The sequence below is a fragment of the Echinops telfairi genome, unplaced genomic scaffold (assembly GCF_000313985.2).
Source record: "Echinops telfairi isolate 266 unplaced genomic scaffold, ASM31398v2 ScPeMD7_443;HRSCAF=831, whole genome shotgun sequence".
In the NCBI taxonomy this organism is placed as follows: Eukaryota; Metazoa; Chordata; class Mammalia; order Afrosoricida; family Tenrecidae; genus Echinops; species Echinops telfairi.
Genome location: NW_022104341.1, coordinates 27,035,360 through 27,051,409, shown reverse-complemented (window position 1 = coordinate 27,051,409; position 16,050 = coordinate 27,035,360). Strand labels below are relative to the sequence as shown.

The following is a 16,050-nucleotide window of genomic DNA, read 5'->3' as shown; positions in this document are numbered from 1 at the left end:
GGAATGAAGAGGGGCAAGAGACGCGAGAAATGGAGGCAAGACAGGAGTCTGATCAAGCCTCGTTTATTGAGCAGAAGGCAGAGGCTTAAATACCCAATGGTGGGCGGGTAACATTACAAGTATCCAATAATCATGCAGCTACAATATGGAAGAAATGGCAGGCATCAGTCCTCAAACAGGTCCGCATGCAAATGAGGTGCACTTGGACGGTCCACATGCAAATGAGGTGTACTTGGATGCCTGGCAGAGGTGTCCAATGAGCATGGCGGCTGCCTGCCACCGAGCACCAATCATCACAAAGGCCAAACTCAGGCAGGACAATAGGCCAGGGAACATCCGGGAATGGGAAGCTTAAAGACAGCGGACCGCGCAGGCCATGGGCTGAGGGACGTGCAGACTCCCACACTTCACCACATTTGCTTATTCACCCGCTTTGTCTTCAGCGGTTGTGTCGGGAAGGTGAGAACTATGATGCCATTTTGAACCTAAGAAAACAAATAATTCCTTATAACTCACTAATATAATTTAATACCTATCTAATATTCAAATGTCCTTAACTTTCTCAATTCCCTATATACCCTGTTTCCCCGAAAATAAGACAGTGTCTTATATTAATTTTTCCTCCCAAAGATGCACTAGGTCTTATTTTCAGGGGATGTCTTATTTTTCCATGAAGAAAATATGGCACACATTTATTGTTTTATTAAAAGAGACCTTGCACTTCCTGTCTGCTCCGGCTGCACTGTGGCCAACAGTGAGCTGCACAGCAGCGCCCACCGCTACGGTCCAGAGTCCAGCGTTATGGTAGCTACAGGGGGCCTTATTTTCGGGGAGGTCTTATTTTCAGGGGGATGCCTTATATTTCAGCTAGAGGCAAAAATGTAAATAGGTCTTATTTTCGGGGAAACAGGGTATATAGTTGACTTGCTTGAATCTGGACCCAAGCAATGTCCACATATTGTAGGAGTATTTTGTTGTTATAGCTTTTTAAATCTATATTAGTCCTTCCTTCTTTCCCCCTTCTGTTCTTACCACCTTTTATTTATTGAAGAACTTTGGTCATATACCCTGAGGAATGATCTGCATTCTGGATTTGGTGGTTGTTTCATTGTTGTAATATTGAACTTGCATCGTTAACTCCTAATTTTCTTACTTCATAGGCATTGCTGATCTAGAGGACTAATTAGATTCAGTTTTCATTTGGCAAGAATACATATTAGGTGATACAATGTACTTCCTATCGCATGAGAAAGCACACAATATCTAGCCATCCTAGTATTTAGTGATGCTAACACCAATCACTGACTTACAAGATGTCAGCCTATCCAAATTTCATAACAACTTTTCATTAAATAACTTTTGCATCTATTGATAATCATTTCCCAGATCCATTATTTCATTAAGGTATGCAAAATGGTGATTTTCTCATTATTTCTGCTTTAATTAACTGGAAATTTTCTATAAAGAACATTTCTATAGCTACTATACTATACTTGACTATTCATACTATAGCTTGACTATTCTGAAACCCTTATCACATAAGAAACACAGGATAATTGCTTTCCCCTTGTGAAACAACTTTAAAACAGTGAGTCAGTGCCCTCCAAATCTCCCATGATAACTTGAGGTTTCTCTTTGTTTTGTATATCACTGTGAGCTCATGATTCAAAAAAATATTTTATGTGTAACAACTATAGTCATTCTTTTTGATACCCATATTGCCTCATGTTAGGTAAGTAGAAACCCTTTCTAGTTGTCTGATGTGCTTTTAATATGCGCTCCTTATTACTTCCTTAATATCTCAGGTTTATCTTTTATTGCTAGAATCCCTGATGATCATAATTAAGTGCTTGACTACTACTGTCAAAGTTGAAAGACCCCCATCTTTTTTTTATTGGAATATTTTAAATCAAATACATGAAAGGCTGAAAGGTTGGCAATTCAAACTCATCCAGAGGCAAATAAGGAGACAGGCCTGGTGATCTACTTCCAAAGGACCACAGCCTTGGAAACACTGTGAGGCAATTCCACTACACACAGGGGATCGCCATGAGTCAGAATTGATTCAGTGGTACACAAACAATACCCTTTATTTCCTGCCCTAGATCTGGCTCCTTTAAGTAGAAAATCACATTTTGAGACCATACTCAACTTGTCAGGTGATCACTGTTATGGGGTTGCTGTTGCTTCCAGATCTTTCCATTGGACAGAGTTTGGACCCACATTTTTATTTTCTTCTTGTGAATTAGGTGATTTACAGAGCAGATTATCAGTTTGACATTCAACAACTCAAACACATCTTCTTTCAGCTCATGCACTGCCCTCCTCTCGATGTACCGTCACTTGTTTGGCTCCTTCCCTGTGTCTCCCATCTTCATTCCCCCTTCTTCCCTCCCTCTGAGCCTCGTCCTTGGGGAAATGCTGCCATTGTGATCTTAGATGGCTGATTTCAATTCAGAAATTGAGGGTGACTGAGAATAATAGTCTTGTGGGTTCTATCGGTCTGTACCTGATCAGATAGTCTGGTTTCTTTTATTTTTTATGATTTTGAGTTCTCTTCCACATCTTCTCCCACCCTGCCCCTGATACTTTTCAGAGCAGTTGGTAGTGGTGGCCGGGCACCGTCTAGTGCTTCTGGTCAGAGTTGTGGAGACTGGTGGCTATCTGGTTGTGTGGTGGGCGTTCATGGAACTTAGTGTTTCTGCATGTCTTTTGATATTTGTCACTCCCTCTTTTTCCGGATAAGATGAGACCGATAGCTGCATCTTAGATGGTGGCTTATGAAATGTGAAGGCCGCAGCTGTCTTATGCCAATTGACCTTGCTGTCCACAGACTAGGGTACTGAACTCCCAGGTGGACAATTGTTAATACAAGAAGAAATAAACATCGTCAGTTCACACTTGTGTGGTAGGGAAGGGCTTTAAACAACATGAAAAAATAATAATGATTTATAAATTATCAAAGGCTTCGTGAGGGAGGGAGGATGAGAGAGGGACGGGGAAAATGAAAAGCTGATACCAAGGGCTCAAGTAGAAAAAAAATGTTTTGAGAATGATGAGGGCAACAAATGTACAAATGTGTGTGCCACAATGGATGGATGTGTGGATTGTGATAAGAGTTGTATGAGCCCCCAATAAAATGATTTTTTTTAAAGAAAAATGTGGAAACAAACTCAAAATCATAAGAGACCAGGCTTACTGGCCAGATAGAGACCAGGGAAACCCCTAAAATGATGGTTCCCCTTAGCTACCTGTCAGGTCTGGAACTGAATTTACCCTTGTGTTAGACTACTCAACCATTTACAATAAAAAAGGCATCATTTACCCACGAACAGGGTTCAGAGGGTTAGGAAAGAAAGAGGAATGGAGACAGGAGACAAGAAAGGAGTGCTGGAAGTGAGGGCACAATGCGGGGATGGTGACAGCGGAGTGGAAATGTGTACGAATGACTGAATGTAAAAGCGAGGGTCTACACTTTACTTTCACCTAATTCACAGTAAGATGTATTTTTTTAAAGTTCATGGAAAAAAGTATTATCTTTTATTTCCATTGTTTCTGTGAATTTTTAAAAGTCCCCTTGTACTTACAAACACACACACACACACACACAATTGGAAAACTCCCTCTGGACAGAGCTTTCATAGTATGCATGTTTTTTTCCCACTAGGCGAGCATCGAGCAACTCTCTCTGAGTTAGTACACCCAGCGGCTCCTATTATGTATACTATGCTATAATTTATCCAGCCAGCCCCTCACTGATAGGCATTTGCTTGTTCCCAGTCATCTTATTACAAATAATGTTGCCATTACCTCATATATGTCAATTCATATTTTTGCACGTGTATTTTTGGGTGGAAGGATCTGCGTTTTAAACAAGCATCCTAATGATTCAGATGCATATGGTTTAAATTCATACTTTGAGAAATGCTGATAAAGAGCAGTGCTTTTCAAATTGTGTATGTTGACCCGCCAATGAATCATGCAATCAAATTGCTGTATTTTATGCCGACTACCCACCCCCCGCCCCCCCACAAAAAGCCTGCACCATATGTTTTTGCACATCATACAATCTCCCTGTGCATTATTTTCATAAGGGGACTACACTAATATTTTTAATATCTTATGAACTTCAAACTGTTTTCTGTCTAGTGAATTTAATATCGGCTCTTCATCTTGTGCTTATTGATGCGGGGGTTGGCTCCTAGCAGCAGATGCTCACCAGCCTACCCTCAAGTTTGCAAAGCAGCCTCTCTCCTAACGGGAGTCCTTCCATGTGCCGCAAATCGCTTTCTCCAGTGTAGAGAGATAATACCTTTTCTGCCCCAGTTACAGCCCTCACCAGGGTGGCTGGCCCCAGCCCAAGAGACACAAGTCTGTACCCCATGCCACAGAGACCACTCAAGCAGGTGAGATTGGCACTGGTAACCACACTCTTTCTCCCTTCCTGTCCAGCTGGTCATCCATTACACTGGAGTCATTTGAAACACACTGCCGGCATGGATGTCACAGAGCAGGCTGCCATCTGCAGGCTCCAAGGGGTCACTTGTCCTTCGCTTGGATAAGACAGGTCTGACTGACCACCAGGAGCTCCAAGGGGTTGGAGCAGTGTCTACCCAAATCCATGCCATCCTGTTGCCCAACGTCATGTAGGGCCAGTACCACAGGACCCAGGCATGTACAGTGGCCTCCACCCACCACCGGACCAGCTCATGCTGGGGTTATGGCAGCCCACTTGCAGCTCTCCACCCCGCCCTTGGCCCATCTCCTACCCAATGTACATGCGCGCAGATGGCTACAAGGAATACCACTGCTCTCAGAACTAGCCTCCAAATGCCCTAAAGTGCACACAGTTTCAAATGTGTGATTTTTATGTCAATTTCAAACTAGGACTTCGTGACTATACCTTATACCTCTCTATACACATATGATCAAAAGTAACATGTTTTGACTATTGAAATGGGGCAAATGAAGCTAAAACTCACTCTTGAACGGTCACGAGACATGAGCAGTATATTTATTGGTGTATTATGCTAGAATGTAAAAATTACAACTTCATGGTTTCTATGTTACCTGTGTGCGTTATTGTGTGTGTGTAGTGCATGCTATTTACCTAGGTGTGCTATTTGTAAAAATACAGTAGTGCTTGCAATTCAAATTTTAAAAATTGAAGCACAACAGAATTGAATAAAATACATTAATTAGCATGCACGATAGTTAAAAGTAGCTGTTTCAGTTACATATAGGAATATGTATGTGGGTGTGAAATGGATCTTCATGTAAAATTTGTTTACTTGGGATTGAGCTCAAAAGGTTTGAAAATTACTGAGACAAAAGAAACACAAAAACAACTTTTTTGGCAGGGGGGGGGGTTGGTTGTAAGAAAATGAAGAAACTATTGCTAAGTTGGAATATTAGGGAAGACTTCAGGTGGGAGAGGCCTGGTGACGCAGTGATGAAGTGCTCAGCTGCTAACCTAATGGTCAGTAGTGTGAACTCAACAGCCTCGCTGTGATAAAGACAAGGCAGCCTGCTTCTGTAAAGACTGCAGCCTGGGAGCCCTATGGAGGAGTTCCCCTCCGTCGAGAGGTCTGCGATGGGTCAGAATCGACTGGACAACAAGGGTTTGGCTTTCCAGTTTGAGGGCAGGAGTAGCACTGGAGCTGGCCCTTGTGGGACTTGAATAGGCAGGGAGAAACAATGCTTTTCACAAAGGTGAAACGTTCATGGAAGATTAGAAGAATATAAAAATAAAGTCAGGAAAACATAAATATGCTTTAAAACAGTGATCACTCATCCTCGCTAGGGCAGAAATTAAGAGCTGTTACTACCTACTGTGCCCCATCCCCTTTCAAAAGGCTTTAGTTGGTGGGAGTTACAGAGAAATGCATGGACGAGTCATAGTTAAGCAATTGCACCTCACAATTGTTCCTTTTTCATTTAAATTAGGCTTTGAAATATCTCTTTACCAGTCACAGTACTGGCATTGGAAGAAAAGGATGCCGGTTAACAAGAGAAGACCTTGAAGCTTATATTTATGTTTTTTCTCAGCCTGGAGCATTAAGTGGCCCCATTAACTACTACAGAAATATCTTCAGGTGAGTATAATTGTAAAGAGCGGATATTTGTAAGATTAAGTTTCCCTCTTATCCAAAGACTAAAAGAAAGTACTCTAGTAACTTGCAAAATCATTGTTAGGAGTATATCAAATGGACTGGTAAAATAGTATACTACACCACCCATGTAGCTTTCGTTTGTTTCATACTTAACTCTACTTCTTTACTCCCTTTCGATTACTATGTACACAATAATAGTAGATGTAGATTTTTAGAGATATTTTCAAGTGGCCATTCATTAATATAACAAATGTTCCTCCGTGTTTTCTATGGTCTAAGCCAGTGGTTCTCAACCTTCCTAATGCCGCGACCCTTTAATACAGTTCCTCTTGTTGTGGTGACCCCCTCAACCATAAAATTATTTTTGTTGCTACTTCATAACTGTAATTTTGCTACTGTTATGAATTGGGCAATCCCTGTGAAAGGGTTGTTCGACCACCAAAGGGTTGTTCGGCCTGCAGGTTGAGAGCCACTGGTCTAAATGAAGGGTTGCAAAACTGTGGCCCTTGAGCTATATATGTGGCTGCTTTGGTATGCATCTGGGACTCTGAGGTTGAATTGAAAAAAATTAAAGATATTATTTAGATAATGGTAACTGTTTGTAAAAATATGTTTATGGCGTCTACTTAACTTTTAAATTGTTGTAAGGGACAGCATTAGCTCTTCCATCTCAAAAGTTTGCCAATGACCCCTGGTCTGGACCATAGGTTCCCAAATTTATTTGGCCTACTGCCCCCTTTTCAGGAAAAAAAAAGAAACTATTCAGCACCCCATCCACTCCAGGCAATTAAAAAATTTTGTACTACAACCCCAAATCACCGATAAAGTGTAGGTATCTGCATTTGCAGCCCTCCTAGAGTGGTATCGCCCGCTCAGAGGAACAGTGTTCTAGACTACAGTAGCACTCAGGAAATGAGTAAAGAGTAAAACTAGACCAGGTCCCTGACCTCTCAAAGCTTGCAGACGATCGATGTTGTAGTTAGGATGTTGTGGTTAGGTGTCAGGTTGGTTTTGACCTATAATGACCTTGTGTACAACTGAAGGAAACATTGCACAGTCCTGTGCCATTCTCAAAATTGCTACTATGTTTGAGTCCATTGATGCAGTCGCAAGGTCAATCCATCTTGTCAAAGGTCTTCCTCTTTATCACTGCCCGGCGAATTTACCAAGCATGATGTCTTTCTCCAGGGACTGGTCTTTCTTGACAACATGTCTGAAGTCTGTAAAATAACTCTCACTCTCCTTGCCTCTGGAGCATTCCGGCTGCACTACTTCTAAGACAGGTATGTTTGTTCTTTTGGCAGCCCATGGTACTTTCACTGTTCTTCACCAAGATCATAATGCAAATGCATCGATTCTCTTTCAGTCTGCCCCCTTTTGTAGTACCCAACTTTCAGATGCATATCTTGTGATTGAAAGTACCATGGACTGCCAAAAGAACAAACAAATCTGTCTTGGGAGAAGTATGGCCGGAGTGTTTCCATGAGGCAAGGCCAGCGAGCCTTCCTCTCCTGCACTGTGGACATGCTGTCAGGAGAGCCCAGGCCCTGGAGAGGGCAGTGAAGCAAAGAAGACCCTCAACAGGATAGACTGACCCAGTGGCCGCTACAACGGACTCAAGCTTAAGAACAATTGTGAGGACAAAATAATAATTTATCAATCATCAAGGGTTCATGAGGAAGGGGAGAGCAGGGAGGGAGGGGAAAAACGAGGAGCTGATGCCAGGGGCTTAAGTGGAGAGCAAAATGTTTTGAGAATGACGAGGGCAATGAATGTATAAGTGTGCTTCACACAATTGACATATGTATGGATTGTGATAAGAGTTGTATGAGCCCTAATAAAAATGAAAACACAATTGTGAGGACGGTGAAGGACTGGGGGGTGTTTCGTTACAGTGCACATCGAGTCACTATGAATTGGAACTGACCCAACAGCACCTAACAAGACAACATAACTCATTCACAAAGAACTTACTTTTTAGGAGCATCACAAGCAACTGAGGGTCAAAGGTTAAGTCCTTGATGGTTGTGTGTGACATCCTGCATATTTCCAGCAGCATCTTATTAACTTCAAGTAGCCACATGGCAAGCCTTCTTCTGATAACCACCAAAAATGCGGCCCAGTACTCAAGTTATCTGGTTAGATGTTCATTCTAATTCTTAGCCCATAAACGTGTAATTAATAGCATGCCACATTTCAGCAAAACAAATGATGCCAAAGGTTTTAAAAATATGTATACCCTTTAGCTGAGGAAACTCCACTTCCTCAACTTGGTCCAAGGAAATTATCTGAAATGCCAGTTAAGATTTAAGCAAAAAATGCACATTACAATTGATCCTTCCACAATGTGGGGATTGGAACACTGACTTCCCACCCAATCAAAAATTCACGTACAATTTATAGTGGACTCTTGAACTACATGGTTTGAATAGCAAGGCCCACTTATGGATTTTTTTCCTGTTGCCGGTATGGTGAGCTCAATTATTGCAAGTATCTCTTTAAAATGCTGTCTGATGCTAATCTTCTCTTTGTGAGCTCATGGAAATAACAATAGAAAAATAAATAAATACAAGTAGTCTTATAAGTAGGTCCATGCAGTTCTAACCCATGTTGTTCAAGGTCAACTGTAGAGCATTACTTAAAACAAGGGAAGACACCAGAAAACCTAACTGGTCAATTATAGGAGAATAATTAAGTCATCAATAGGTTACTAGGGCATAAAATTTAGAAGCCTTGGTGGCACAGTGGTTAAAGCTCTCAGCTGCTGAAAGGTCAGTGGTTCAACTGCACCAGCCATCATGGAAGAAAGATGTGGGGCAGTCTGTGCTCATAAAGATGACAGCCTTGGAAACTCTATGGGGCAATTCTACTCTGCCCTAAAGGGGCTCTATGAGTGGAAATTGAGGACAATGAGGGTTTTTTTTTTGTTTTTATATCACGCAATAGCATCTTCTGTAATAATTTAAGAAGTATTATGAAATGAGAACATTCTCAAAATATAATATAAAGGAAAATTGGCTATGTATTATGTATCTACCATATGTATATATGTAAAGAGATAGATGTATTGCATTATATGAGTTCAATTATAGGCATAACAAGGACCAAAAGGTTATCTTTCGATGATGGACTGTGCATGATTTAATTTTTATTGTTTATGCTTTTCTACATTTAAGAAAATACTTATTGTGAATAAATATATCACGTAATATTAAATTGCAGTTCATATATATTTTTACTTTATAATTCTAATTTTCACATAAAATCCATTAGATTATCTAATAAATAGTATAAGGTATCTTTAGTAATTCAGTTAAAATCTTTTATTCTGGTATGCTTTTAAAGTAAATTATTCCTAATAGTGATAAATGTCATGTTTCACTTATAGCTTTCCTATCAATTTTATTCATACTAGACTGCTATCCAGTTAACTCCAACTCACAGTGCCCCTATGGCACAGAGTAGGACTACCCCCTCTGGGGTCTCTAAAGCTGTGTGTGTTTTAAGAAGCCAACTATCACATCTTTTTGCTGTAGAGTTGCTGGTGGGTTAAAACAGTCAACCTTTCAGTTAGTAGCCAACCGTTTTAACCACCGTGCTCCCAGGGCTTCTTTCAATGCTGCTCGCCTCCTCTGATTAAACATTTTCCTGGACCTTTTCTAATAGAGCCTATACATTTTTTTTCATGAGTTGATTGCCTAACACAGTCTCTAATGTAGGACTTTCCCCCCCTCCTAATCATCCTCACCCTATGAAAATTTAACACTACAGACATGCTGTCTATGTCTATATATCTGTCTATGCTGTCCATGTTTTACATATAAAAAGAGTAAAATGTTATTACCTTTCCAAGAACAATTTTTCACACCCTTAAAGGCTATATTGCTTCATTGAGAATGCATAGCTTAATGGATCATTATGGGGAAAGGTGATTATTTTAAATTTTGCAATGCATCTCAAGCTTATATGTTTTGTTTTTATAGCTGCCTGCCTCTCAAACATCACATGGTGACCACTCCAACACTACTACTGTGGGGAGAGAGAGATGCATTTATGGAGGTTGAGATGGCTGAATTCACAAAGATTTATGTTAAAAACTATTTTAGGCTAACCATTCTGTCAGAAGCCAGCCATTGGCTTCAACAAGACCAACCTGACATAGTGAACAAGTTGATATGGACATTTCTAAAAGAAGAATCAAGAAAGAAAAATTGATTTTCTTACGTCTTCTCTGAGGAGTCCGCAATGAAACCTCTCACGTCTAACAATTGTCCACTAACTTCTTTAAGCTTTGTTGGGGACAAACTGTTTTAGGATGCTTTGTCATACATATACTGACAAAACGGTATCGAAAAAAAAACCCTGAGCTTGTGTCCACATGGGATATATTTACTATTGATTTTCTCCACTGTATTTTGCACAGGAAAGCACCTGCCTTAAACACCGTTTAAAAAAAGGTTGGGGAAAATGACTTGGTTATGGTTTATTGCTTTCTTTTACCTTGTTTACATATGGTGCCTTTTTCAAATATACATTGAAGATTAGCTGTGCCATATTAAAGACAGCCCTGCAGCGGTATACTTTCTCATTTTACTGTTTTGAAGTTCTTTTTACTATTTTTTAATCATTAAAAGATTCTATTACCAGACCTTTGCCTGTTTATCATTAAACCTGCTCCTTATAGATGAAAAGAGCTAAAATACTTCTTTAAATTTAAAGCTGAGACACCTACTGCAGGCAGAAACAAGTATATTCCAAAATCCTCTCTAAAGTCATTGCATTCCATTTGGATTTCTATTACTTCCAAGGTTGCAAAGTAACCGGCAACTTAGGTGTATCATCCGTTTGCTACCTGTTCTTATAATCCTTATCTTCTGCCCAGTCCTGCAAGTTAAGTTTGTTTTAGTAAGTACAAAAAGTCTAAAATGCTGCAAATTTAACTAGCATAAAAACCTAGGTACAGTTTGTCTGATACAATTGATGTATGGATTATGACAAAAATTGTTAGAACTCCCAATAAAATGGTCTTTAAAAAAAAAATCCTAGGTACATTTTTCATAGCTAAAGAAGGCCAAGTGCTGGGTGAGTGGTAAAATCAGCTAGAGGACTGAACCTGGAATTTAGGTGCCCTTCTGAATCAGGCAAGGTCAGCCTCCCCTCTGATGGACAATTTACCTGAAAGTGCAATTTGCTTTTCTCCATATCGTCTGCTTGTTATATCTTTTCATTTAAAATGAGGTTAACTCCCTATCTAGGGACCTTTTGCCTGGGGGATCAATGCTTGCATTAAGAATGTGTCGGTTGGACTGTCAGTCTGTGGCAAGTGCTGGAAATATAATACCATGTTGGTTTTGCCACAAGAACCCCCTTTAAAAGCTATCATTTGATTCTGCCTCCCACTTTAAACTTTTGCAAGCTTTGACTTCATGTGATTAAGGTTAAATTATGGACTCCCCTTCAATAATCTACCTCTATATGTTTTAATCTCACTTGGAGTCTAGCTAAATTACTTATATGACACGCAGTCACTAAAACAATATCCGCACTTGTCTTTCTGGGAAAATAGGTGTTTTGTAGCAATGTGCCAGGCTTTTCCTTGGGATTTACATGGGAGATACCGGGACATTTAGGACAAATGAATTGAAACTGTAGTATGGCATGTTGTAAAATGAGAGAAGGAAACACTTTAGTCCAACACTCAGGTTGAGGTTGGTCATTTTTGAGAGTTTTAATTCTGAGTTATATTATAGTTGAATTGTAACTGTCTTTGAGCATTTTATCAATCACCATGGATCAAATAGCAGACAAAGCTGCTGAGGTTGTGGGAGCCCAACATTGATCCTTGAGCTCTTTGGCCAAAGCGTTCCTGTGGCTTTGGACTTCATTTTTACGAGCCCCGCAAGGTAGAGTCTGTGCACTAGTCAACACTTCGTGTGGCTCATAGATAAACAATACAGGGAAGGTAGAACAGGACGTAGACAGAATTAGACAATGGGTCACACAGCATACCTACAGGCACCAGACTTATTTGGTGGCTACCATCAGGAATAGAGACACAAGTTAGGTCAGCATTACAAAGGACAGTAATAATTTTAATTTGCATTCCATTCATAGTATTGTCTTTCACTGCTGCCTCACATGTTGTAGAGGAAAAAGGCTGGCTTAGACCAGGGTGATGGATATAGGCTCTGATCAACACTCCAAACCCTCCTAGTGAGGTCAGACTAGATTGTATGTTGTGAAAAGTCAGCACTGTGGGTTTAAAGAGTCTGCTATGGCTGCCGTCTTGCGCCCAGATAAAACCCGGATTATCAGTTTGCTACTTTCAAGCTCAAATCAATAGGAGGAAAGGCACTTGTTCTGCAGAAAGCTGCAGCCTGCAGATAGAGCCCTGACTCCATCTGATGCTTTTAATCCGTTCAAAAACCATCTTCAGTGCTCTACACACATCTTTCTAACCAGCAACCTACAGAGGTGACCCGGAGATAAAGAGATTGATGCAGACAGACGAAAGACACACACACACACACACACACACACACACACACACAGAAAGAGAGAGAGAACCTAAAAGTGTCTTCAGAGTGAGAACATGTAGGAGTTATCTTTCTTCATCCTTTCCGCTCAGCCTGCTAGAACAACCAACACCTTCCTAGGTGTTCTGGAAATAAAACTTACATTAAGAATCAGGAAGGTTGGGGAGGGAGAACTTTTCGGGATGTGTGCTGTTCATCTTGTACTGTTCTTGGGTAGACTTAACACTGATGGGGCATCAACCCATTCCTCATCCTTCTTTTCTTTTGTCTCATTCTTGTGACTGTGAGAGTTTCCCCAGGGAAAACTCCGGTGTGATTGTCTCAAGAGTTTTCTGAAACAACAGATTCTAGACCAGGGGTGCTCAATACGACGATCATGAGCTACTAGTTGATCGCAAATGTAGTGTGGGTAGATCACATGGCATTAAAAAAATAGAAGTATGCCTATCATCAATCCTGTCACTAATCAGATGCAATCTTAAGTGTCAAACACATGTGCAAACAACTGCGCTAAGTGCAGCAAAACTGACAAGCTAAGTTATTGCCAAGTTTTAGAGATTGTTCTTTTTTTCTCTTAAACGTAAGAAAGGCTATTACAATGAGTGGGGGAGCTGGACCAAGTAAGAAGACAAAAACGTATCACTTTCATAAGGAATGGGAGATCTTTATACTACAAGCCTACATTCAGCTGAAGTCCAGAGCACATGAATAATTCTGGAAGGAACTTACAAAGGGAAAGTGCCCAAACATGAGAACATGTGCTACCTCCTTGAATGCATTATTTGGCTCTACTTATTTATGTGAGTCAGCCTTTTCCCACATAAAGATCATGAAGTCAGTACCGTTCCACCATGATCATTTGGAAGTATGCTTGAGGCTGGCTGTCAGCAGCTACTGTCCGGACTATGCATCCCGGGCTCATTCCATTCAGTGCAAGTCATCAGAGTAAACTCAAGTAACGACAAAAAATGTACATAGTGAATGGTGTTGTGTTGTGTTGTGCAATATGGACTCATGCGGTTATGCAAGGTACATAAACATCATTGTACATATAAAGAATTTTCAGTGCGTTTATGAATAAATGTAATGAATAAATAAATAAAAATAAACATATATTTTGCATTTTTGTAGTTGGTAGATCATTTTATAAGTAGCTCGTGTGCTGAAAAGGTGTGAGCACCCCTGTCCTAGACCGCAGACCGTGCACAGGTCTACGCCTGTAAGTGACTCACAGCCTCAAGTCAAGCATCTCCACCTGAACGAGCCTGCTCCTCTTAAAGGAGACTAGATTAGGAGAGTGTTCTGTTTATATAGACAGGTGATGATACCCTTTGCCCGACATGCAGGAAGCAGCCATAGAAGGAGAGACCTCTGCCCAGATCCCATACAGAATTATGTGTATGAACGTCTTCAAGAAACGAGGCAGGGTGAGGGGCAGAGGTGGAGATTTAAACAGAGCCTGTGCAGAGCCCATGACTGCATCTGGGCCTGGGGACTATAATTCCAAGAACCTCTTGCTGCCCTCATGGAAATTCCTGAGAATCTCCTGTATTCCTTATCAAGCCTTTGAAAGCTTGATATGCATTCTGGGGGTGGAGAAATACTGAGTCTGGCCATGCTGGCTGGGTAGTTTCCTTTCTCCTAGACCCTTCAAAATGCAATTCAATTGTGATGCTAAAAGTATTAAAAAATGCTATTACCAAGTCTCTTGCATTTATAGTCTATCTATTAAATTGAAGGCAAATATGTTTAAATGAATATATAAATGAAATGCTACTTATACTGAGACTATTAAATGAGCTATGTCATACTGTAAATCTCTCACACATTAAAATGGAGAAATTAAAGCTCGTATGTCGATGGATGTGCTTCCCTCCTTGGCAATGATTGATGCAAAGCAGGGCAGCACATCCATGAATTACTGCCTTAATTCTGCAGCTTCATCTGTGCAAGATTTTAAAATAGATCAAAATGTACTTTTGTCCCACTCAATGCAGTAAGAATTTAATATTGTACTTCCTGTATGCACTAGAATATAAACACCACAGGACAGGGACTTTGTTATTAATTTTATTTACTTCGTTGTTAACTGATGTATAACTAGGGTCTAGAAGAGGGGTCAGACACATGGTCGGCACTCAAATATTTGCTTCATGAGCAAATAAAATGCAAGGGGATTCAAAAAGTTTGTGGGGAAATTCCATTATCTTTAACTCCATGAACTTTTGGAGGCACTGCTACCCACTATGGGAGATACATGTAGGTGACACAGTGACACAACTGTCCCTTAACAAGAGTATACAGAATGCAGTGAAATTATACAGTGGTTCCAAGAGTCGAAATAAACATTCCCAGGAAGCCTGGGAAAGAGTTACAGAAGAGAGAAATGGTAGCAGCGCCAGGCCCAACGCATTCCCTCGGATTATTCTTTGCTATGAGGAACAACCAATAACAGCGCCAAGCCACCAAAGAATGTTTCTCTCACTAATAAAAAATAAAGTTGTATCCTACTTACTTGTATTTCGAATTAAAGCCCAATTGTCTGCCTACCTTATATGAGTGCCGATACCTCATAAGGCTCATTAGTCAAGTATGCATCTGTTTGCACCACGTAGGGAGCCCACGTGGTGGTCAGTCAATCCTAATATGCCCCACAACTGTTTGCTACACAGACTACTTCCTGCATAGGTGTCTTAAAACGCTCATGGCCATTGAGTCAATGTTGACTCATAATGACCCCTACGACTTTTAACTGTTTACCGGAGTGGAAAGCCCAGTCTTTTTCCCGCAGAGCCGCGGGTGGTTTTGAACTGCAGACCATGTGGATCACAGCCCAATTCATATAAAAGAAGCACACCAGCCTGTTAACCTAAGGATTGTAAACATCAAAACCCAAACCTGAAGGGAGGAATGAATTAGAGTTTAAATAGTGAATCCCTGGTTCACAGATGGCTCTGGAGGGCAGTGCAAGTCCAAATCCATTGGCAGGGTCCCCACGGGGATTAAGTCTCCGGTGAATCCCCTCTGACACTAGTCGTATGATGTGAATAACCTTGTCATCAGACAGGGAGCATTGTGCAGATTATGGCACATGTAGTTAGATTAAAATGTAATACCTTATCATTTGATTTTTCTTTGGACCCATTTTAATGTTCTTCAGTTTTTAATATTTTCTGTTTCTCTTTGATTGAGGTTTTTCTGTGTTTTATCTAGTCATTGTTGTTGGTTTTGTTTGTTGCTTGCTCTGTATGATTGTGTTTTGTTTGATATGCTTTTCTGTATATGAAGCCCAGAATAAGCAGATCCATAGAGATAGTAACTGGTTAGGTGCATTTTCTTCTCATTCAGTGGGATTAATTGTGGTGACCACTGCACAAATAAAAAAGTACTTGTGGGGATGA

General features: G+C 40.5%; 1 protein-coding gene across 1 annotated transcript in view; it reads left to right on the top strand.

Moving 5' to 3' along the window:
• The window catches only part of EPHX4 (epoxide hydrolase 4), a gene marked incomplete at its 5' end in the record, with an annotated part of 19,431 nt that extends 8,367 nt beyond the window's left edge, over nt 1–11,064 (top strand). The window contains 2 exons of the mRNA XM_013003794.2: nt 5,947–6,095; nt 10,097–11,064. Coding sequence (XP_012859248.2) covers nt 5,947–6,095; nt 10,097–10,328 — 381 coding nt within the window. The remainder of the gene's footprint in view (nt 1–5,946; nt 6,096–10,096) is intronic.
• Between the last annotated feature and the right edge of the window lie 4,986 nt (nt 11,065–16,050).